Source organism: Drosophila novamexicana, unplaced genomic scaffold, assembly GCF_003285875.2.
Source record: "Drosophila novamexicana strain 15010-1031.04,08,12 unplaced genomic scaffold, DnovRS2.1 tig00000387-arrow-pilon, whole genome shotgun sequence".
Taxonomy (NCBI): Eukaryota; Metazoa; Arthropoda; class Insecta; order Diptera; family Drosophilidae; genus Drosophila; species Drosophila novamexicana.
The window spans coordinates 4,238,643-4,260,929 of record NW_020824800.1 but is presented as its reverse complement, the minus strand read 5'-3'; the positions used below and the strand labels follow the sequence as shown (position 1 = coordinate 4,260,929).

The following is a 22,287-nucleotide window of genomic DNA, read 5'->3' as shown; positions in this document are numbered from 1 at the left end:
CTCTTGAGGGTCTTTTTGCTGATGGTGGACACATGAATGGTGTCAATGCCATGCTTAATGTAGTAATAATATCGTAAGACTTCGCGTTCGTTTTGATCGGGAAAGGTATCTGACTTCTCGGCTGTGGGATCTGGATCATCTTCCATGTGCAATATCAGCTCGACCAGCTTGGCACGGAAATGCTCACGCTCCTGCCGCATGACCATATAATTTGATGATCCCTTACTCCTGTACTCACCATCGTCTGGTTTATCGGGTTGCCGCCGACGCGTTCGCGACTTTGTACAGGTGAAACTTTCGGGCACATCCGATAGCATTTGGCCATCAAACAGATGACTAGCGCATTCTGGCATATTGAGTTCATACCACAACCGACGCGATTTATATTCCGAATTCGCCTTGGATTGCAATATGCTTTGAAGTACATCCGGTTTGGGGCGCGTGTATAACATCTTGGATTTGCTGCAGATGCGGTGAGAGCCGCAAACAGACGTAAAACTGGGTATATTCCTATTGGGGTTTTGCTTATCCATCTTGCGCTGCTCGTTAACTGGCTGTTTTTAAAGTTGGCGCGCAATAATGGCTAAGTGGCAGCACTGGTCAAAAATATATATCGAGAATAAATATTTTTAGTGATGCTTTCGATTCATCGAAAGCAGCACAGATGCTTGATGTGTCAAATCGATAGGTTAGTAAAAGCCGGCCCATACGTTGTGTCCGAAAATGTACTAAAAAATACCAAATAACAAATTAATAAAATTAAATACGGGAAACAAGTATTGCACAAGCAAAACAGCATCCAAAGAAATCAACTTACGTTTATTAGTTATTGTTTAATAACGCGCCGCAACGCGTTAACTTTGACTTTGTTACTATTTCGGGGGCACAGCCGGTGTCCGAACATACCAACGAGTTGAAAACAAATGCAAATTACAGGCACTTACATATAAATTGAGATTGATTTAACAAACTCAGTAGCAAACAAATCAACGTCGCCCTTGGCAGCAGGCTAAGCGCAACAAGTAACCATTATACATTTTAAACCTAGAACCCATTAGGCACACAAACTGTAAACATATAAATTTGTAAAAAAAAAAAAAAAAAACCAAAAAAAAATGTTACTACAAAAATTTTGTGCCCGCGCTCTGCACACCACGCGCCAACTGTGCAGCGCTGGCGCTGGCCTCGAGAAGAGCGCGTTGTCTACGCTGCGCAAGAAGACCGGCTACACATTCGCCAACTGCAAAAAGGCGCTCGAATTGCATAACAACGATGTCAAGCAGGTGAGAGCTGGGAGCCCACGCGAATTGAAAGCCTTACTAACTTCATTCTACAGGCAGAGAAATGGCTGCACGAACAGGCGCAATCACTTGGCTGGTCCAAGGCCACCAAATTGTCGGATCGCATCACAACACAGGGCCTGGTCGGCGTCCTGGTAAGCGGCAATCGTGGTGCCATGGTGGAACTCAACTGTGAAACGGACTTTGTGGCACGCAATGATACCTTCAAGCGTTTTGTCGATCACGTGTCACGCATTGTTCTGCACTATACGGATCTCACCGAGTTCGATGGTGATCTATGGAAGGTAACGAGGGCAGCACAAAAGATAATCTACCGCTTCGGCACACCGAAGATTAAATAGCCTTGCAAATGCAATGCATTCCATAGGATCTGTATGATATATCAGTACGATGTTGAAAAGAATTTGTAATTTAGACATGATTTAGATATCGACGACACTTTCTATAGAGCTATATGATATAGTGGACCGATCTTAATATGGCACATAGCAAAGCTTATTAGTGCCAAGTTTGATTAAGACATCTTGACGTTCCCCTAAGTACTATGATATACTTATCGCAATCCGATCGGCTCGGACATATATACTGCCTGCATACAAAAGGCTTCTAAGCCATATCTCATCTAAAAGCTTTAAAAATGAGAGACAGACCAACATGACTATATCCCCCCTGTCCGTTGCTATTGATCAGCAGTGTATATACTTTGTGAAGGTCGGAGCAGTCATTTGCAAGCGTATAGTATAAATATCTTGGCTTAACGATTAATGCATCTATCTATATCTAATTTGTGCAGCTTGGTTTCGACTCGGATGCCCTAAGGAATCTAGAGACGCCGCAGGGCGGTTCTCTAGCCGATCATTTGGCGTTGCTCATTGGCGCGATGGGCGAAAATGCCAGCATTAGGCGCGCTCTCTGCTTCAAGGTCAACAACGATTTGCGGCTAGCGGGTTATGCGCATCCGGCGCCCACCAACGTTAGCACCACACAAAATATAACACAAGTGGGCAAATATGGAGCTATTGTCGCGTTTCGTTCCCAGCTAGAGATCGATGATCCGGAAGTCCAGAAGGGTATATGCCAGCAAATTGTGGGCATGAAGCCAATCAAAATAGGCGAATACGACAAGGACATGCCGGCAGAGAACAAAGACGATGAAACGTGTCTCATCCATCAGGAGTATCTGCTGGATGCCGATAAGACGGTTGGTGAAGTGCTCAGAGATAATGGCATCAGCATTATTGACTATCATCGTTTCGAATGCGGGGAACAAACGCAGCGCGACCTCAAAGAGATTATGCGTGCCCAGCAGCAGAACAGCAACTAAACCAGATCCTGGACGTAGTATACAAATTTGTTGTACATCTTTTCTGTTAATTCCCATATACTGGCCCAAACTAACGAAATTCGGAAGAACAAAAAAAAAAAAACATTAAAATAAACCCCAGGTGCCTTTCAATTGCATGCGTCATGCCCCCGAAACGGAGAGCTAGCATGAATGCGGGAAGCACGCTTGAGCGCCTCCGCTGCCGGTGGCGACTCTCAAAGAATGGGCTTGTTTATGAATCGAGTTTTGTTCTGCTGCCGGTAATTACCCGCACGACACACTCGCCCTCCCCCCAACCAAATAAGATATGCGGAAACACAGGTGGTTAGTGTAACAGAACCTCTCGCTCAGTATATGCCATGTGAGAGTTACCCTTCCGTTTGGTTCGGTGCCCTTTTTTTTTTTTTAATTAACCCTACATCCTTTACATACAAATACACAGATTTAGATTAAATGTTGCACCCGCTCAACAAGTTATCCCAGAGAGCGAGATCGGACTCGAGTCAAAGGCTTGTGCATGGGTCTAATGGTCCCTAGTAGCCATCTGTCAATGTTTTGTAACCAAATCCTGCACTAGTATGATTCTTAATTGGATTGGAAGTTAAAAATAATGTTAAATCAAATATATTTTTATAGAACCAAATACAGCGATCGCCCAAAGCCTTCAAGTTAATTTGAGTTGGAATATATAATTTTATATATAATATTTTTTAGGAAAAATGTATAAAGTAATGCGTTATATACAGTTGGCTTTAAGACTGAGAATTGGTTTGGAAAAATCGTCTTACCAGAGTAGTCTATGCCTGGAATAGTTGCTAGGCCTGTTAACTGATCTGTCAGCGAGACGCTTGACTTATTTGTCAATCCTAATTGTACAAAAGCTTAAAAAATGGACTATTTGGATCTGGACTCATTTCGCTCCAGATATAGCGACATAACGGTAACTGCCGTGCCCGCCAAGCGACAGAAGACGGACGGACAAGATGAGCCGCCAGAAGTATGGGAAGCAGCTGGGTCCTCGGAGAAAACGCCGGCAGCACGCGTGGAAATCATTCCCATAACACTACCGAATGGCGCTGCTCCAACCGAGCAGTGCAGCAAGCCAATGCAGCAGCAGCAGCAGCATCAACAAAAACAACAACAGCAACAGTTCACACAGGATGCCGTGGCCTACTCCAATGAGTACCAGCAGGTGCTGGCCAAACTGGAGTACACCAAGTACGTGCAGGCACAGCTGCAACTAATGTCTAGCAACAATGCGCTGGGCGCATGCGCATTTGGCGAACTGCTCTATGGTTTGCCTGGCTCCAATATGCAACTACCCAGCGCCGAATCGAATGGCACGACCAACATTGTGGACACCTATGACAATCTGCTGGCCGTCATTGGGGAAATGCAAAGCAATTTGGGGCCTACGGCGATTGGTTTGCGTGCGCCAAAGGAGCGACTCTTACGTGATATTGCCCATGCACGTGTCCTGGTGCGCGAGTGCATTCTGATGCTGATGCGCGACCATCAGCAGCAGCAGCAGTCGTGTGAGGAGTGACGTCAGCACTTGACGTGTTAATTGCACGACTTGGCTTTCAATGAAGCGCAATAAAAAGAACAATAACAAACTAAAACAAAATGCGTCCAGTTCGAAGAACTCACACATGCACACAAACACACACACATGGGTATATTAACACTTACCTCTCGCTTACACATGAATGTGCAATGTGGTGGTCACACTGTTGGTTAACACTCCAACAACAACAAAAAAATGTCTGCCCAAAAGGGTCACGAAACTGAGTGACGCCAACGTCGGCGTCGACGCCGCAGCCACGCTCGCCTTGACATGCGACCGAGCCGCGCTTCAATTGAAGCCATCAGGTACGCTCAGTCGTAAGCCGACTGTTCACGGGTTAAGCCACTCTGCCGCTCACGCATTGGCAATTGTTCAAATTTTGTGATTTGTTGTGGCAGCAGCTGCCTTTTGTTTCCGTTCACAATTCGGGTTAATTTGTTTGGAAAGTGCGCAACAGTGCTTTTATTTCCGCTGCACACTTTTCGCAATAAATTATAAATTACGCAAAAAAACAAAACCAAATTATAAATAAACAGCACAAACGATAATTATACTAGCACACGCTGATCTTTACGCGCGCGACGCCACTTTTTTCTCCCGCTCTCTCTCTCTCTCTCTTTCTTTGAGCTTGCTTATTGTGTATGTGTGTGTGCAACGGTAAATTTGCGAAAAGCGAATTAGGAAAACAGAGCGACAATAACGCCGGCATTTGCGTTAGGTGGTGACAGCAAAAGGAGTGCGAAAAAATTAAAATTGTTTAATTTGTTGCTGTTGCTGTAATTGGACAGCGGCTTTTTTGCCAACGACAACAACAATAAATATAACAACAGCTGCAATAAAAGCAGCCAGGCTGCATTTGTCGCTTGCAGTTTTTCTTCATTTCGCTTTGTGCTTTGGATTTTTGCATGACAGCAGCAACAAAAACAACAACAGCAACAAAAGCAACAAATTAGTGCACAAAATGCCGCCGTTTAATTTCATTAAGCAGGTGAGTGTGAAAATAAAACTTAAAGCGTTTATTTATTGCATGTGTTAACAAAGCTATTAAATTGAACTATTTACATATGTGCATATGTATGTGCACACACTTCAGATCGGGCTACTATACAATAATGATTCCCCAGGAAGCAAAAGAACATAATTTTCAAGCGAAGAACTATTTCATTAAGATCCTAAGATCATAAATCATATATATATATAGTATGCATGTATGTCGTCAGGGTATGTCATCTTTGGCTCTTGGCAGATAACAGTTATTTCTTGTTTTGTATAAAAGTTTTATTGTTTTTCAGTTAGGGACAGAAGAAACGAGAAAGAAAGGCTATCTTCGGCACGCCGAAGACCCAATACCCTTACAGAGCACAGGGAAAATAGTTAATGCCGAGTTTGGTCAAGATATCTTGATAAACAAAAAAGGTTTTTAATCAAAAACCTAGTTTTCGACCGATCGCTCCTATGGCAGCTATATGGTATAGTGGTCCGATCCAGCTGGTTTTCACATATGTGCTGCATGCAACAGAAAGAGGGACTTCATTAAAATAGCTTTAAAACTGAGAGACAAGTTCGCATAGAAACAGACAGACGGACATGGCTCTATCGACTCGGCTGTTGATGCTGATCAAGAATATATATACTTTATGGGGTCGGAGATGTCTCCTTCTATGCGTTACACATTTCACGACAAAATTATAATACCCTCTGCAAGGGTATAAAAAGGGGTCACGTCTAAGCACTTAAAACACGCGTGTGTAGAAATTGTCTTTTCTGGATCACGACTTCTTTTACATTTGATATTTGATTAAACAATTTCTTAACCCATATCTCTACCGGAAGGTGTTACTGACAGTCACGAAGAGCCTAAGAGCGAGCCCAGTTGAACTTGTTTTTTAGGGAACACAAACTGTGATATACCCTAAAGTTCTCTGCTCTTTGATTTGGGAAAATATTGATATTAAAATATATTATATTAATCAGTGCGCATGCTCCTTGTGACTGAGGATGAGATGTATCTAAGTCTAGAAAGATATGTTAATCGAGGTTAAGTCAAGCGCCAGCTTACAAGACTATTTTATAAAAGAAAATTAAATACAATTGGTTATTATAGTACTGTATATTTCGTGGCTTTGACTAAGTTTTAAGCATAATAAGTACCGCTCCGCAAGCTGCGTATTCCTCGAACATTACGTTTAGATAACATATCAATAACTACTCTTTTTCCTCATGTTTCCGAGTGGGTTAATTAGAATATCAGAAGCTCCAATATCTCAAATGTGGAAAGGTAACATTACGTCAAGAACAACTACTCGACATATCTACATATCGTCTAAAACAAGAACGCGACAGACGTGTCTAATTGGCAACACCGAAAGACAGGCGTACGGGAATTGGAAATGAAATCGAACACTTCAAACTCCACGCAATTTGAATACTCGGCTCATATGGGGCGCTACGAAAATAGATTTATCTGAAATCAGCAAACACAGCTGGAAACGGAGATGCGGCTTCTGTAATTAAGCGTGTCTGCTGCCGAGAGATGCTCCGGGAGATAGCTTCCGGTGATTAAATATTCAAACAACAGAAAAATAAAAGAAAAGCGATCTATTTAAGAGTGCTCGACTAGAAGGTACCCTCTGTTCAGCTATTAGGGTCTACATCTCACACAAAGATTGAATTATTAAAATGGAAGGTCATCAAGATGATATTTAAATGACATACTAAAAATGACGGATATACATCTTAATTAATTATTTCTACATTGTATCCAAAAAGAAATATCATTGTATATTCTTTGAGAAACGAAATACTCCAGCACTAGAAATTGATATTGATCCATTTTGGGAACAATGGACGATTCGGTGAACCGGCTTTCCAAATTTATCTCAAGCCCTGAAAGCCTTCAAAGCACAGCCTGTGTATACCCCTATTACCCATTGCCATTGGCTGCAGGGTATACAATAGAAAACAGCAGAAGATGTAGATAAAATAGAATAGAACAAGATATCATAAAGGTGGGAATAATTTCTACGGGTACCTAGCACAGCGTCGAGCTTTCTACAACAACGAATTTCGTTTTGAGAAGACGCAAGATTGTTGTCTGCTCACAAATGCAAATGGACAATGTTTTAGAGGCTAGTTTCAGGGGTTGCGATTAGATTTAGTAGCCGGACCGGGCCTGGCCTAATGAATTTCCAAGACCATCAAAGCAGCAACATTTTGCTTTAATTTCGAGGCTTTTCTTTTTGTGGGCCGTGTGATAATTAAGATGAATGACCCAGCCCGAGAGAGTCCAAGACTGGAGTTTTTTTTTTTTTTGTTTAGAAAGTTATTGCACCATAACATTTAGACATAAATAGGCGTTCGCTCCCGATGCTGGGCCAACTGAATGCTGGCTGCTGGGTCTTTTATCTTGACGGTGTGCCCATATATTTGCATTTTTAGTATGGCCAGGTTAATTGCATGTTAAATAACTGTTAAATAACGGTTAGCGTACATCTGCAGCTGTCGGTTGTTATGGTTCAAGTCAAGCAATTGTTGTTCAACTTCTTGTGCAATTGCGCTTGGCTTTCTTTTCTAGCCAGCCAGACAGACAGTCAGACAGACAGACTGTCAGGCAGTCGGTTCGTTCGCTGGGCACCCACTGTAATAATGCTGAAATTATTTTGAACTTTGTCTTGTCTTCGCACCCACATCCAATGCTTTTATGTAGTTTTTATTTTTCGGCGTGGGAAGACGGCAGCCAACAGCCTCTTCGCGGCCTGTCTTAGGGTTTTTTTTTTGTTTCATTTTTATATTTTTCACGCTGCCAAAATTACGATCCACAGTGGGGCTCTACTAACGGTAGCTATCGAGCGCAGTGCCGCAAATCAATACAAATCAAATCAAATCAAGTCTATTTAACTGGTTTCGACTCACAGCTTTCAAAATAACATTGATTAATGATGGCTTTTGTTACATTCTATCAATGCTCATTAACAATTATCAATGCTTAACAAAAATGCATTTTGTTCATAATTGAGTTAAAACCTTTTATAGCTGTTGCATTTATAATTATTTTAAGCTGCTGGCATGGAAAATATTTGGTATCTAACGAATTTTATGTACACTTTGATTGAGTTAAGGCGCGCAGCTTTAGATGTTATTTTAGGGAATCGTATATAAGTAGTGTATTTTTCTATTATTTCTTAGAAAACGAAATGTAACAAACGTTTTTTATTGATTTGTTTGTTGATATTTCATGTTTACCAAGGAAATTTGTAATGATGTATGGGTAATTTATCCTCCATCTACGTCTGGGAAGATCTAGAAGCTGTAGGATTCCCTTAGTCGGGCACGCTCGTTTAGATTCCCTTGTTATTAAATGAATTTTACTGTAATATGTTTTACAAAATAATCACAATATATTTATTTTAATGGAAGTTCAAGAAATTTAGGAGGAAAACCCTGAATAGGGCATATGTAAAATAGAACAATATTTTTGATGCATTAAATGTATTCAATCTCTAGATTGAATCATCTTTCGATCATGACAAACGTGATGACATTTCCCGTGAGCTTCTTTATTTGTTTTTTTTTTCATCCAACTTACAGTAAAGAACATATTTCCATTTGTGTTAGAAACAGCTGGACAGCTGGTTATCTAGTCTAGTCTGGTCTGGTCTGGTCTTTGAAAAAGCGCTGGCAATTAACGTTCGGTCGCCAAAGAGAACGCTTTGAGAAATGACTTGATATTGGAATCGGGCTCACGCCGGCGACTGCAGCGCATGTTTGCCATATTTTAGCCATCTACAGCCTGGCCAACAGCTTTGCTGGCGATGGCTAATGAAAAGACGGCCAGAGAAGAGCTATCTGAGCTGGGCACAAAAAAAAATATACAGCAAATCGGCACAAACACCGCTAGCGGGGCCAAAGCAGTTGGAATACTACAAATCAAAGCGGTATATTGTAGACCCCCCCCCCCCCCCCCCCCATCTCTGGTCCTACTCCCAATCCCCTCTGAAAGTCTGGTTGTTGTTGTTGTTGTTGTTGTTGCCTTGTTGCAACAGAGTCAAATGCATTTAATGCGCTCGCATTGTTTAAACTTTACGTAAATGTCGTTAATGGTTGTTTGTCTTCAGGTGGGACTGAATTTTCAAAAAAAAAATAAAAATAAATAAACCAAAGCAAACAATAAAATTGTTGCGGGTATTTACTTGGATTATTTTTTGAAAAGGAAAAGTCAATTGTTTGGCCGTTTGTTTTTGACTTGACGTGTGGTAATTACCATAAATTGTAAATTACATTTTTCATCATTTTTTGTTGTTGTTTTGATTTTCTGTATGCTAAAACTCGCACATTTCCAATGGCAAATACTTTGCATTTACCAGTTGCTTTCATTTTTTTATTTTGTTTTGTTTTTGTTGTTGCCAGTCGGTTCACGCCTCAACCTCAACGGTTGATTGAACTTGTCAGAGTTGGCTGAGTTGGAGTCTCCTTTGGTTATGCTGTAAGCCATATCCCGAGCTATAGTTGAGGGGGTTGCCTGCTTCTTTAAAAGCTTAAATATACTTATGTGAAGTTGTATAAATGTATGCAACAGGCAGAAGATGCCTTCCTTTGCCTTAAAATTATATAAATTGTTGTTTGAGACGACGAGCTGAGTTGATCTGAGTATGTGCGTCTGCTTAGATATTATAGGAGGAGAGTTTACAGATTTAGTATAATTGTTACCATACGCAGATAAAGCTTCTGTTATCGATAACTTATCGCGATATTTTACTATAGATTTGAGTATGTCCGTCTGCCTTTCGTTAAGAGCTCAGATACTTTAGAAGAAAAGGTTACAGATTTAGTATAATTGTTACCATACGCAGATAAAGCTTATGTTATCGATAACTTAACCCGATATAATATCGATTTGCAGCCCTGTTATTATTGTTCGGTTCGACGAGCTAAGTTGATCTGAGTATGTGCTTTTGACTTTTGGTATAAACTCAGATATTATAGGAGGAGAGCTTTCATATTTAGTATAATCGTATACCACACGCAGAAAAAGCCTGTGTTATCGATATCGATAAGTTACCCCGATATTCTGTTGAGGTTCATGTAATGCATCGAAAATCTTCCATTTTATCGAATTCGATAAATATCAGTTTTTACGCCACAAAGCATTTGGTGTTAAACATACGTCAATATTCATCTATCTATTCCTCTAATTCATCTACATAAAGTAGGTAGCAGAGCGCAGGGTATCTCCTTAGTCGGGCACGTCCGAGCAGAGCACTTTTACTTGGTTTTTTTTAACTTTTTGAAAGGCAACGCATTGTTGCAGCCGGCAATAAGTTACAGATACTTAGTTCAAGCCCAAGGCGCACTGCATAGGCCCATTAGCGCCTGGCTTGCTTTGTACACACTTCCACTCATTAAAGTGCCATACCGAAAAGCGATTACGAAAATATCAAATTGTTAAACAAATCATAAACAAAAGTTCAGCCGCTTTCCACAGGTGAAAAAAACTTAGACACAAAGTCTTGAAGCGTGAGCGTGAGCTTCGACTTGGTCGGCAATTGTTTTCCGTTGGCTGTGAATTATTATGGCAAATGTTTGTCACAACTCTTTGTGCATAAATCATGAAAGTAAATGCCCAGCGAAGCAACACAATTGACAATCCATTGGAAGCCTGATAGATGCCAGTTACTAATATGCATCTTACGTTTAACTCTCCATATGCATGATTGCTTATGGAAAATGTCAATGCAGCAAGTGGCTAATACAAATGCCAAACAAGACAAGATAAAACTGCGGCGACTTGTTGTCATACCCTTTAGGGCGTCAATTTGTATATTCAAAATATTACCAAAGAACGGATTTTGAAAGTTTCTTAGAATTAGCTTAATTTGTACAAAAAATATACTAAATAAACATAAACAAAGCTAATATAATTTCCCCTGTTATTAAAAATATAGATCTTCAAGTTCATTGCAAAGTTCATGTCAGTTGCTAAAATTTGAATTTTGAATTGAAAAATACCAAATAGAATAAATATTGTTAATATTATTTCCTTTTATATTAAAGTTAATATTTTTCAAGTTCCTTGCAAAGTTCATGTTAGCTTGGTTCTTATTTAACTGTTTATTGCCATATGCAAACACTGTTCAGCTTTATTGTAATAAGGTGGCAATACTGTTATGCTAACTTCAGGTTAAATATTTAACAGGCTAATGAGCTGACAGGTAAACTTGAAAAGGCAGTTAGACTAACGGGAAATTGAAAATAAAAGCGCTTATTTTGGAATGTAAAATTTGACGGGAGATTAGGAGACAGAGATCACGTTTTTAACAACAGACACAATTTAATTGAGTTTTGTTCGATATTTTAAACAAGGTATATAGAAATGTATACCAAGTGTTTGACATTTGAAACAAAACAACTTTGTTGACCAAACTGCACAGCATAGTGACAATACCCTAGAGGGCATAGCCAATGCAGCGACTTATAGGGTAATGACAGAATAACAACTATCCCTTTTCTAGCTTTCCTATATCGAGTCGCATATGCGAATGGCTTGATGTGCCGTTGCCATTTGTTAACCGCAAGAAAACGGCTGCGCTTTCTGCTTTTCTCACTTTTCTCTCAGCAAAGACACATAACTGATAATTTCATTCATGTTCCACTCGAAGTCGTCGTCGTCGTCGTCGTCGCAGACAACGATGTCGGTCTCTGAGTCACAAACGCAACGCTTCCCAGTTGGCCAAGCTCTCGTGGCGGCTCTCGCGTCTGGCCATAAACTTGGTGGCATCGCATTTGCTGCGACCAGTCTGCATTTGGCTTTCTGGCAACGACGACGCACGCGGCTCGTCCAGTTGCGAATCTCGGGTTTTCCCTCGCTCCAAGCACTTAACCAGCTAACGGTTGAGGCGTCTGTGGGAAAGGCAAACGGCAAACGGCGAGCTGCTCGATTTTGTTTTGCACAATCTGTGAGGCCTTTGGCTCTTAATCAACTTGACTTCACTTTTACTTTATTTGACTGTTTTACAAAATTTCCATTGACAACCTTTAACACAGATTTCAGTTCAAAATTCTATTGTGAAAAACCAAAAATAAAAAAAAAAAACCAATAAAAAACCAAAAGAAAAAAAGAGTGCAAAAAAATTTGGTGTTGTGCGCGCGATTTGAACATTTTGTTCATATGACTTTCGTGCTTGGGGGAAAAGGATTTCACTTCGAGTGCCAAGTCGCCGGCAATTGAAAACTAGTTCAAGGCTATCTACCTGTTGCCCCAATATCGCCAATCTATCGCCCGAGACACGCTGTCAACATGGAGCTAACGTTGTCGCCAAAAGAAACGGTATTTACAGGCTTTTCATTATGCATACTTATTTCCCAACCCATCCTCTCTCTCTCTACCTCTGCTTAGATTATATACTACACAAGATATCTCCAGTTGCCGACAACTTGATTTGCTTGTTTCTTTCGCTAATTACGAGCTGACACTTATTATTTGCTTTTTTATAGATGTTATTAATGTTATTGCGTTTGGATTAGGATCGTGTTCATAATTTCATGAATGTTTAAACAGCATTTAGCATAGCTTCTGTACTTAAATTGCGTCTATTCGGCAGTACAAAACTCCAAAGTTTTTATAGTTATCTTTTAAATATTCTCAAGGATATCAAATATAACTCTTTATACTTTATATTCCAGGTATATTTTAAAGAAAGTTTCCAAATTCTTTTACAGGATTATTAGGAGTATTTGCTTTAATATAGAACAAAATGCTATTTGAATCTTTTATGAATTGTCTGAAATATTCCAAAAAGGAAAACCAATTGTAAATAATGTATTCCGATTATATTCCTTACACTCAAAAACAAAACTCCTTAATGATTTTTTAATTTTATGAATTATACTTACATTTATGAAATACGCAGTCTTCTTCATTCTCTTTTACCATATTTTGTCATCCATTCACGTAATCAGTTTAATTAACTTTCTTTGTAATCTCATAAATGTTTTCTGGTTTGTTTTAACTAATTGCACTTACCAAAATCGCGTGCGTCTCGTGTCATGCGCTCATTAAAGAAAGAAAACAAATTTCATTATATCATTTCCATTAAGGGACTCATAAAAACTGTGACAGAATTCTTGAAATTAAACAATTAGGAATATTTTAATTTCAAGTGGCGCGACTGGATAATGTTTTGCATATACATGATTAGAATTCTTTATGTTCTTTAAAGATAATGCAATGGAAAGAGAATTTCTGGAGAATTCTTATACTAAGTATAATTATAGTAAGGGCTTCTCTCCGATCTTCGACAGCTTTTCCAAAGCTCTGAGGGCTTAAGAGCTAGAATTACCTGAATAGTATATATATATACAACGCATTTTTATTCCCTTGCATAGGGTATTATAATTTTGTCGTGAAATGTGTAACGCATAGAAGGAGCCATCTCCGACCCCATAAAGTATATATATTCTTGATCAGCATCAACAGCCGAGTCGATAGAGCCATGTCCGTCTGTCTGTTTCTATGCGAACTAGTCTCTCAGTTTTAAAGCTATTTTAATGAAGTCCCTCTTTCTGTTGCACACAGCACATATGTCAAAACCAGCTGGATCGGACCACTATATCATATAGCTGCCATAGGAACGATCGCTCGAAAATTAAGTTTTTGTATGAAAAAACATTTTGTTTATCAATATATCGACCAAACACGGCATTTATTAGTTTTACTATGCTACTCATATATATGCAAAATAATATTGAGATCGGACTACTATATCATATGTCTGCCATATGAACGATCAGTCGAAAACTAGGTTTTTGATTAAAAACCTTTTTTGTTTATCAAGATATCTTGACCAAACCCGGCATTAACTATTTTCCCTGTGCTTCTTAGATACGGGCAAAACACTATAAGCATTATGAAAAGGTTGGCTCTGCAAGGGTATTAGATCTTCGGCGTGCCGAAGATAGCCTTTCTCGTTAATTTTATATCGCCATAAATCAAATGAATGATTCAATCGGATTCAACTACCATCAAGTATATAGTATGTTTCTCTTTTTGGCTAGAAGAAGGTTCAGGGTATCCCCTAGTCAGACACTCCCGACTAGAGCACTCTTCTTTTGTTTATTTTCGCCAAAATTTAACTGTACCAGAAAATGATTGTTACCTAGAATCTTAGTTTGGGGCCACAAAAATGACACTAATTGGTCGAAACCACAAACAAAAACTGAAAGTTTTTACAACCTACTCTTGAGACTAAGACCAATTGTCGAGTATATATTTGTATATGTCTTCGATGTGCCAGTTATTTGTCTGAGACTATTTTTAACGGGCGTGTGACAAACGCAGTTGCTGGAGTCGAGCTCCTTCATCAATCTTTATCAGCCGCCGAGCAGCTCCCAGCAACCGATTCAAGTTATTTTTGCCATTTGCAGACAATAATTAAAATGTTTACGTGTAATTTGACGAGTGCAAGTATTTGTTAACTTCTTTCTTATGAGCAAAACACAATTTCAATTATAATTGCTGTTTGCACCGATTTCTATGAAATGTCATTTGGTTTATGGTCGATGGCGTCACCCCAGTTCCAGGCCCAGACCCAGCCCCGGCTCCAGCTCCAGCTCCAATCGCAGCGAGGCGTAGCATGAACTCGTTTTTGCTCACTGCACACAATACGAAAAACTAAAACAAAACAAAACATATTCATTTGGAAAATATTTATAAATAATGCCATTATGATGCAGTCAAATGTCAAAGACACGGCTGTTGGTTAATTAAACGAAATACAGCTCGAGCTAATTATATTGCAGCTTTAGATAAAGATCGGTACGCTCTTCGCTAATGCAATACATATTTTAATTGAGCTGCAGCTGGACAACGCCTGAAGAAGAGGCCACCCAATCGTATATATACTACAGCGGCGACCACTTTCCACTTCCAGCCAGCGTTCCATAAATAAATAACAAAATTAATGTTCAAACAAAAAACAAAAAACTGGCTGCCCGGCTGCCCGGTTGCCCGTCACTCTGGTACAATTTTCACTATCACTTGGCGAACGCTCGCCGCGCAATCGCAAGCAACCTGGCCAGCAGGTTTTTCTTTCTTTTTTTTTTTTTTGGTTTTTTTGGGTGCACATCCTTTGCTAGTCGGAAAAGCCTGTGAGCTATTTGAAAAACTGTCTCATGTTTGAGAAACAATTGTGAACCCCATTTGAAAGGTGTTTCAGTGCACTTGTAACATGTCGTTTTAAATTGACTGACAAGCGCCATTAATTACTGCATTTAAGTGTTGAAAAATGCATCAGAAAATGTCGCTTCGAAAGTTGATTACCCTCCCATTAAATGTAAATCGAGTGGAGAACAGTTAAAACAAGAATATTTTACAGCCAGAAGTGAGCTGTAATAGTTGCTAACTCTTTACCCTCACCAGGAATGCAATTCGGCGATACTTCAAATTAAAAAAAATGGTAGCGTAGAATTTATATACTCTAAATTATTTAGACGTATCTCTTAGGTCTATCACCAGGAAGACAATACTTCGAATTAAAAAAAATCTTAGTGTAGAATTTATTTACAAGATTACAAATAAGAAATGTTACAATACAATGTTATTGTCTACAATCTCCTTTAAATGATATCACTCTCAACTATTCTGATTCCCATCCAGGAGGTGCGTCCAAACACGATACCCGACCTCAAGGTGGATGCCACATTCCGCAAGCTGCCCAAGCAGGCCGTTAGCTTTGCGCTTTGGAAAATTGACGAGGATCACCTGGAGGCAGTGGCACGACCACAATATGGCACCTTCTATGAAAACTGTGCCTACATCATCTACGCCTCCAATCTCGTCGGACACTATGCCAACCACGAGACTATCGTATGCACACACAGCCATATTTAATGTTCAATTATTTCAAATCCAAATGTTTCGTTATAGACGCGCGAGCAGAAGCCGAATGTGCCGCTGGAGCGCTATATACACTACTGGCTGGGCAGCAATGTCACCGAGCAGAATCGCTCCAATGTGGTGCACAAAATCCAGGAGCTCGACTCGTATCTGGGCAATGTGGCGTCCATTTATCGCGAAACACAGAATCACGAGAGCGCACGTTTCTTGTCCTACTTCAAAAATGGCTATGAGTGAGTATTGCTATCCAAAAATATTATCTGTGAATTGGCATACGGATGGAATCGAAGCCTTGTCTTTTGATTCGATTCATATTCACAAAACAGGGTTTGGCTCCGCCACATTCTAATCCCAATTCTTTTTGCATTTCAGTGTGCTCTCCGGTGCTTTGATCAATTCCACGCAAAAGACGCGTCTCTTTCAGTTGTACGGCCGCAAGTGGTTGCGGGCCGTTGAGCTGTCCGACGTAGACTGGACGCACTTCAATTCGGATTACATCATGGTACTGCTAACGGATGCCGTGACATTTGTGTGGATTGGACGCTCCAGTGCGGCAATTGAGCGGCGCAGCGCCTTGGCCTGGGTGCAGCGGCAGCGCAAGGACGGCCAGCTGTGCATTGTTGATGATGGCTACGAGCAGTCCATGAGCGCCGAGCATAAGGAGCTGTGGAACACGGTATTGCCGCTGCAGCAGCGCATGGTCTACCAGGCACGCCAGCAAGGCAGCGATTACGAGTGCAGCAACAAGGGCGATGCCAATGGCAACAAATTTCGCATCTACAAATGCAATCAACGTGGACGTCTCCATTTGGACCAGCTGGACGTTGGCATGCCCACCAAGGATGATCTGAGCGATGCGCATGGCGTGTATTTGCTGGACAATTTCGGACAGAGCATTTGGTTGTGGGTGGGCGCACAGGCAACGCAAGCGGATGCCCTTACAGCCATGGGCAATGGACGCGCCTTTGTCAAGAAGAAGAAATATCCGAATAGCACGCTGGTGGTGCGTGTGCTGGAGGGTCGTGAACCCGTTGAGTTTAAGCGTCTGTTCGGCAACTGGCTGACCGTCTGGCAGGATAATACACGCGGTCACAAGCCCGTCTCCACCAAGTTTGGCAAATTGGATGCGGTTCTGCTGGGCGAACGCCCTAAAATGGCCGCCGATACGCAACTGGTGGACGATGGACGTGGCGAACGCATTCTGTATCGCATATTCGGCGATCAGCTGGAGGAGCTGCCAGCCGCAAAAGCTGTGGTGTTCACCACCAACGCCTCCTATGTGGTCAAGTACACGGTCCAGGTGAGTGCGCAAACAGTGTTGGCCAATTTAGTGGTTTGTTCAGCACATTTGAATGGCTTTTATTTTGCATTCAGTGGGTTGGCCAAGAAGTTGTGCTCGTTGGGAATGTTTAGTGGGCTTTACGTGCAATAACTTGTGTGGGTTTTCGTTCATTTGCCAAAAGTCCATAAATCACATATAGAGCATATTATCTCTGCATATATTTTGCAACATGATCGTCTCACAGATTGAAGATGCCGATTTCATACTTTAATTTTCTTTAGTCTTTAATAACGCCCTCCGCTTCGACGCAAATCGTTTTCTTGTTAATTGTGACTCGCCTTTCTATGCGATTTTCATAACCTGGTGTCATAACAAAATATTTATTGTATATTTATAGTAGTATAGAAGAAGTCTGTTATAGGTCATTACTGGCTCACTCTATATCTATCGCCTTTCTATGCGATTTTCATAATCTCAAGTAAGGTCACCAGATTTTAATCTAATTTAAGTGATATTTTGAAAGCTTGCGTGTTTTTGTTTGGGTGTGTATTTTGTGTCTCAATTTGCATATAAGTAAATGTGAAATGTAAAATGTTGGGGCAATTTTAGAGCTGAGCACGTGGAATCTTTTAGACGAGCTTACTTTTGTGTACCATTGTATTGTAATAGATTATTGTGACAGCGGACAATTGTGAGAAAACCCGTTGCATATTATTAAGAAAATATTAATAAATATTTTATCGTACACAGTGCGCGACCGTTGTGCCCGCTGATTTGGCCTCCGTGGGCATTAAGAGCATCATCTATCAGTGGAATGGCTCAGAGGCGTCTGCCGAAACAATAGCGAAGGCTGATAGCTTTGCTATGACCAGCTTCGAGACACTGAAAGAGCCCGGCATGTTTGTGCAGCTTTATGAGTTCGATGAGACGCCGCATTTCTTGCAGCTTTTCGAGGGCAAACTAATCATTATGCGTGGGCAGCGCAGCGAGCTGTTGCACTCCAATAACAATATGAACTGGGACTTCAAGACGAACATCATGCTGGAGACATTTTTGCTGAAGATCTATGGCGATGCCAGTTATAATGCCAAGGCAGTGGAGGAGCATCCGCTATCATCGATTAGCTCCAAGGATTGCTATGCCATCAAGACGAATCATGTGTGGGTCTGGTGCGGCCAGAGCAGCACGGGCGATGCACGTGAAATGGCCAAAGCAGTCGGCGCCCTGCTGGGCGAGAGCTCACTGGTGCTGGAGGGCAAGGAGAGCAAGGATTTCTGGCAATCGGTCGCCATGTATTTCAATCAGACGCTGGTCATCAATGGCCAGTCGTGCGCCAGCAGCACAACGAGCAGCAGCAGCAGCGGCGCCGGCAGCATGTGCAACGGCAGCAGTAACGGCGTCGGCGGCAACATCTCGCCCACATTGAGCAACAATTGTTATCTGAACACCACTGTGCCGATCAAGCCGCGTCCGCCAGTGCAGCTCTTTTTGGTCTGGTGGGAGAAGACCAATTTGCGTTGCGAGGAAATACTGGGCTTTGAGCAACAGGATCTCAGCGCAGATTGCACCTACATTCTCGACACGGGCACCTTGGCATATGTGTGGCTGGGCGCACAGGCGCGCAGCCAGGAGCGTGAACGATACACATCCATTGCGCAGAGCTATGTGCAGAATGCACCATTCGGACGACGCTCAGCTACGGCTTTGGCTGTAGTGCGGCAACATGAGGAGCCCAACGTGTTCAAGGGCTTCTTTGAGACATGGGACAATGAGCGCGGCAAGGTAAGGGCTTAATCCATAATATAATAAACCAATTATATGCCAATTACAATTTGTTCTTATTTCTGCAGAATTTCCTCACCTATGAGCAGATGCGCCAGGAACTGGGCACCGTAGCGCCCAGCAACGGTATAAAAGAGGGTTCCGCTTTATTGCTTAACAACAACCAAAAGGATTTCGATGGACACAAAAAGTACCCGTTGCCGGTGCTGGTGCAGGAAATGGATATGCTGCCACCCGAAATCAATCCGCTGCGGCGTGAGGTTAGTTCGGGCAAAAAAACAACATACCCTCTAATATGCATAATTATATTCTCGTTCTTTTCAGGTACACCTAACGCATGATGATTTTGTTTCCGTCTTTAAAATGTCCTTCTATGAATTCGATGAGCTGCCCAAATGGAAAAAGCAGGAACTTAAGAAGCTCTATAAATTATTTTAAGCGAAACATTGTGAAATCGTAGTAGCACACACCCTGTATATAGTACACGTTAATTGGCTTTTTTTTACTCATCTGGAATAGTAATAAAGCAGTTTAAGGTATATTTATTACCCTTCGTAGATTATATTTAAGCACGGTCTTTTATGAATTAATACCAATTATATTATATGAAATATAACAAAAATAGCTGCTGTGGACTTATCATGGACGTTTATTGCGCTTCAGGTTGTAGTTTCCACCTCCGAAGAATCCGGTTCATCATCGCCATCGGAACCTATTGTGTGAAGTGTACATTATTGATGTGTTTGGACTTCAACACACTGCAGAGCACTACTCACTGGGAAATATCAGACCGATTATGAAATCAAATATGCCGCCCAACAGATCCCAAAACATTTTATGTTCGTTATGCCTAACGTTCTGTAACTAAATGACAGCAATTGCCGTTTGGACTATTCGGACTGGACACGCAAGTCGCCGATTTAATGAGCCATAGCCAAAACGCAAAAGTTAATTTTAATCAATCTTGGGCCTACAAATTATACTGAACGATGTGCATGAACTGGATCAAACGCATGCTGATTGAAAAGCTTTTAAAACTAAAATTCAAATTCAAAACAATTTTATTAGCAAATTGGACTCATGTTACGCAATTCTAATCGTAATATTCATCATCATATTCGCCAAAGTATTCCTCATCAGCTTTTAATAGGAAAGAGTAAGAGAGTTAGTTATGAATAAATAGCTAATTTCTGACTTACTGATGTCCGAGAAAAACAAATCGTTAAAGAATCCCAAAAATATTTCCACCAAAGCGCAGCAATCCATTTCTACAGCTTGTTTAAATATTTTTCGGACTTTTCGTGGGTTTTTATAGCTTCAATTTTGAATATTAATTTTTTTTTTTTATGTCTGCAGTAATTAAATTAATGTTTTTTTTTTATTTGTATATCATTGTTGGAATTTTATTTGCAGGAATTTCGAATTAAACTTTATTTATCGTAATCATCAACCGAGCCGTCGTCGTCCTCAGCTATGGAAAGATATAGTTATATTCTGTTGATTGGATTGGATTGGGATTTATTTTGAACTTACAACCAAACAACACTTCGCTTATAAATTCTAATATAATGCCAATAATTTCACAATCCTCCATGTTCCTCTTTGCCCTATAAACGTTTACTAAAATTGGAGCGCAAAACTTTTGGCTTCATATAAATAGAAAAAAATCGTATAGTTTAGCGTTCAACCTTGAAAAATACACACAATTAATGTGCAATATTAATTTAATTTCGTACAATAACGTTACAAATTCAATGTTTAATAATGCATTGCAATAATTGCCCTTGGTAAATTCTTAAAATATAATTTTATTGTACATTTGTACAACCGTACTAATATACATCATAGCCATACATGGGCGCCTCCATGAACGCCTTTTGCTGATCCGTTGAATTGCGGCGTATTCGGCGTCCGATGGGCTCCAGATCCGCATAGCATTTGGGAAAGACGCGCTCGACCGCAGCCACGGCTTGCTCGTGGGTTATGTTACGCACAGCTAGCACCGAGGCCAATGCTTTGGATTTGACACAGTTCTGCAGGATTTAAATAAATTATCATAAGCAATGTAAATAGTTTTTCGATTCATTTCATCAATTTCGCCCACCTGATGCGCCTCCTTGATGTTAAATGGCGATGCATCGCCCTGCATCATGGCGCTCAAAAACGAGCAATGCGCCAGGTTGGCGGCGCGTATTTCTGTGCACGCCAAGTGATCCACATTGCGGAAGTCCAAATCGTTGTTGCAATAGTCAAACATGTGTATCATTTCGTGCGTCAGCACGCCATGCACCATGCTCTTATTTTTGGCCATATTCTGACAGACAACAATTTGATTCAACAATGGATCGTAGCCGCCTGTAACACTGGGATCGCACACTTCGCAGGAGATGTGTCGCCGCAGATCCATTGGGCAGCCGGAGCTGCGCAGTGCGCCCATCATCAGCTTCACGAGCGGACCATTCTTAACGCACCAATAGACGTTCTGTTCGCACTTGTAGCGATCGATGTTCTCCTGACCCTCGAGGCCGAATAGTACGCGTGTCCATTTGGGCTTGAAGGCTTCACCCCGACGCTCCGGATAGAGATCATAACCCCATTCCTTGCGTTCTTTGTTGGGTGGCGCTGAGTCTTTGCTTGCTTTTGTGGTGTTTGTGTCCTCCACGGGTTTGGCATCTGGCAGCACCACAGCTGGAGGCAGTGTGTCCGTTGTCGTTGCTGCCTTGGCCCATACTTGTGTCAGGAAATCCATAATATCACTTGTTTTGCTCTTGTCCCTAAGTTAAGGCAGACAGTTAAATAACAAACCGGCAGCTGATTTGCCGGAGTTGCCACTGTGTTGAAAAATTTGTTGCATGCAGTCCGCATATACGATACGACTTGAACATACCACCTGTGGTACAAATGTACCAAAAGTGGTATTTTGGTAATTACAAGGTACACCAGACCTAATTTTTATAAAATATTAAATTGTTATCATAAGCATAGTACTTTAAAGTAGCAACTGTAGACAAATGGCTCACAAGCTAATTTGTATGTGTTAACATCATTTATTGATTGCAGTATTTTTCTTTAAAGCGCTCAATGAAAATTTGGTATTTTGCTGGCAGCCATATACGTCACACTTATCCGCAGACCGGCATT

The 22,287-nt window shown here is 41.0% G+C and overlaps 6 protein-coding genes across 7 annotated transcripts in view; 3 read left to right on the top strand and 3 right to left on the bottom strand.

Moving 5' to 3' along the window:
- Positions 1-696, bottom strand: part of LOC115760272 (dynein heavy chain 7, axonemal) — a 42,110-nt gene extending 41,414 nt beyond the window's left edge. For both annotated transcript variants that reach the window (XR_004017587.1, XM_030701542.1), the window contains exon 1: positions 1-696. Coding sequence is in view for 1 of the 2 variants with exons in the window: in XM_030701542.1 (XP_030557402.1) it covers positions 1-533 (533 nt within the window). In the remaining variant the exon portion in view is untranslated.
- A 121-nt stretch (positions 697-817) lies between these two features.
- LOC115760276 (elongation factor Ts, mitochondrial) lies at positions 818-2,718 on the top strand. Its single transcript, XM_030701547.1, has 3 exons — positions 818-1,283; positions 1,337-1,585; positions 2,095-2,718. Exons 1-3 carry the CDS (start codon positions 1,116-1,118, stop codon positions 2,623-2,625), a joined length of 948 nt encoding a protein of 315 aa, XP_030557407.1. The 5' UTR covers positions 818-1,115; the 3' UTR covers positions 2,626-2,718.
- Positions 2,719-3,452: 734 nt separating this feature from the next.
- On the top strand, positions 3,453-4,220 carry LOC115760035. The gene has a single exon (XM_030701202.1). The coding sequence runs from the start codon at positions 3,515-3,517 to the stop codon at positions 4,169-4,171; it is 657 nt and encodes a 218-aa protein (XP_030557062.1). The 5' UTR covers positions 3,453-3,514; the 3' UTR covers positions 4,172-4,220.
- Positions 4,221-11,992: 7,772 nt separating this feature from the next.
- Positions 11,993-19,685, top strand: LOC115759781 (villin-like protein quail). Its single transcript, XM_030700849.1, has 7 exons — positions 11,993-12,515; positions 15,843-16,052; positions 16,113-16,315; positions 16,455-17,382; positions 18,115-19,146; positions 19,215-19,406; positions 19,471-19,685. Exons 1-7 carry the CDS (start codon positions 12,486-12,488, stop codon positions 19,582-19,584), a joined length of 2,709 nt encoding a protein of 902 aa, XP_030556709.1. The 5' UTR covers positions 11,993-12,485; the 3' UTR covers positions 19,585-19,685.
- Positions 19,686-20,552: 867 nt separating this feature from the next.
- Positions 20,553-20,740, bottom strand: LOC115759782. The gene is made up of 2 exons (XM_030700850.1): positions 20,680-20,740; positions 20,553-20,617 (listed from the first exon to the last, which is right to left on the bottom strand). Exons 1-2 carry the CDS (start codon positions 20,738-20,740, stop codon positions 20,577-20,579), a joined length of 102 nt encoding a protein of 33 aa, XP_030556710.1. The 3' UTR covers positions 20,553-20,576.
- A 115-nt stretch (positions 20,741-20,855) lies between these two features.
- On the bottom strand, positions 20,856-22,058 carry LOC115759909 (mitochondrial inner membrane protease ATP23 homolog). Its single transcript, XM_030701034.1, has 2 exons — positions 21,251-22,058; positions 20,856-21,179 (listed from the first exon to the last, which is right to left on the bottom strand). Exons 1-2 carry the CDS (start codon positions 21,893-21,895, stop codon positions 20,979-20,981), a joined length of 846 nt encoding a protein of 281 aa, XP_030556894.1. The 5' UTR covers positions 21,896-22,058; the 3' UTR covers positions 20,856-20,978.
- Between the last annotated feature and the right edge of the window lie 229 nt (positions 22,059-22,287).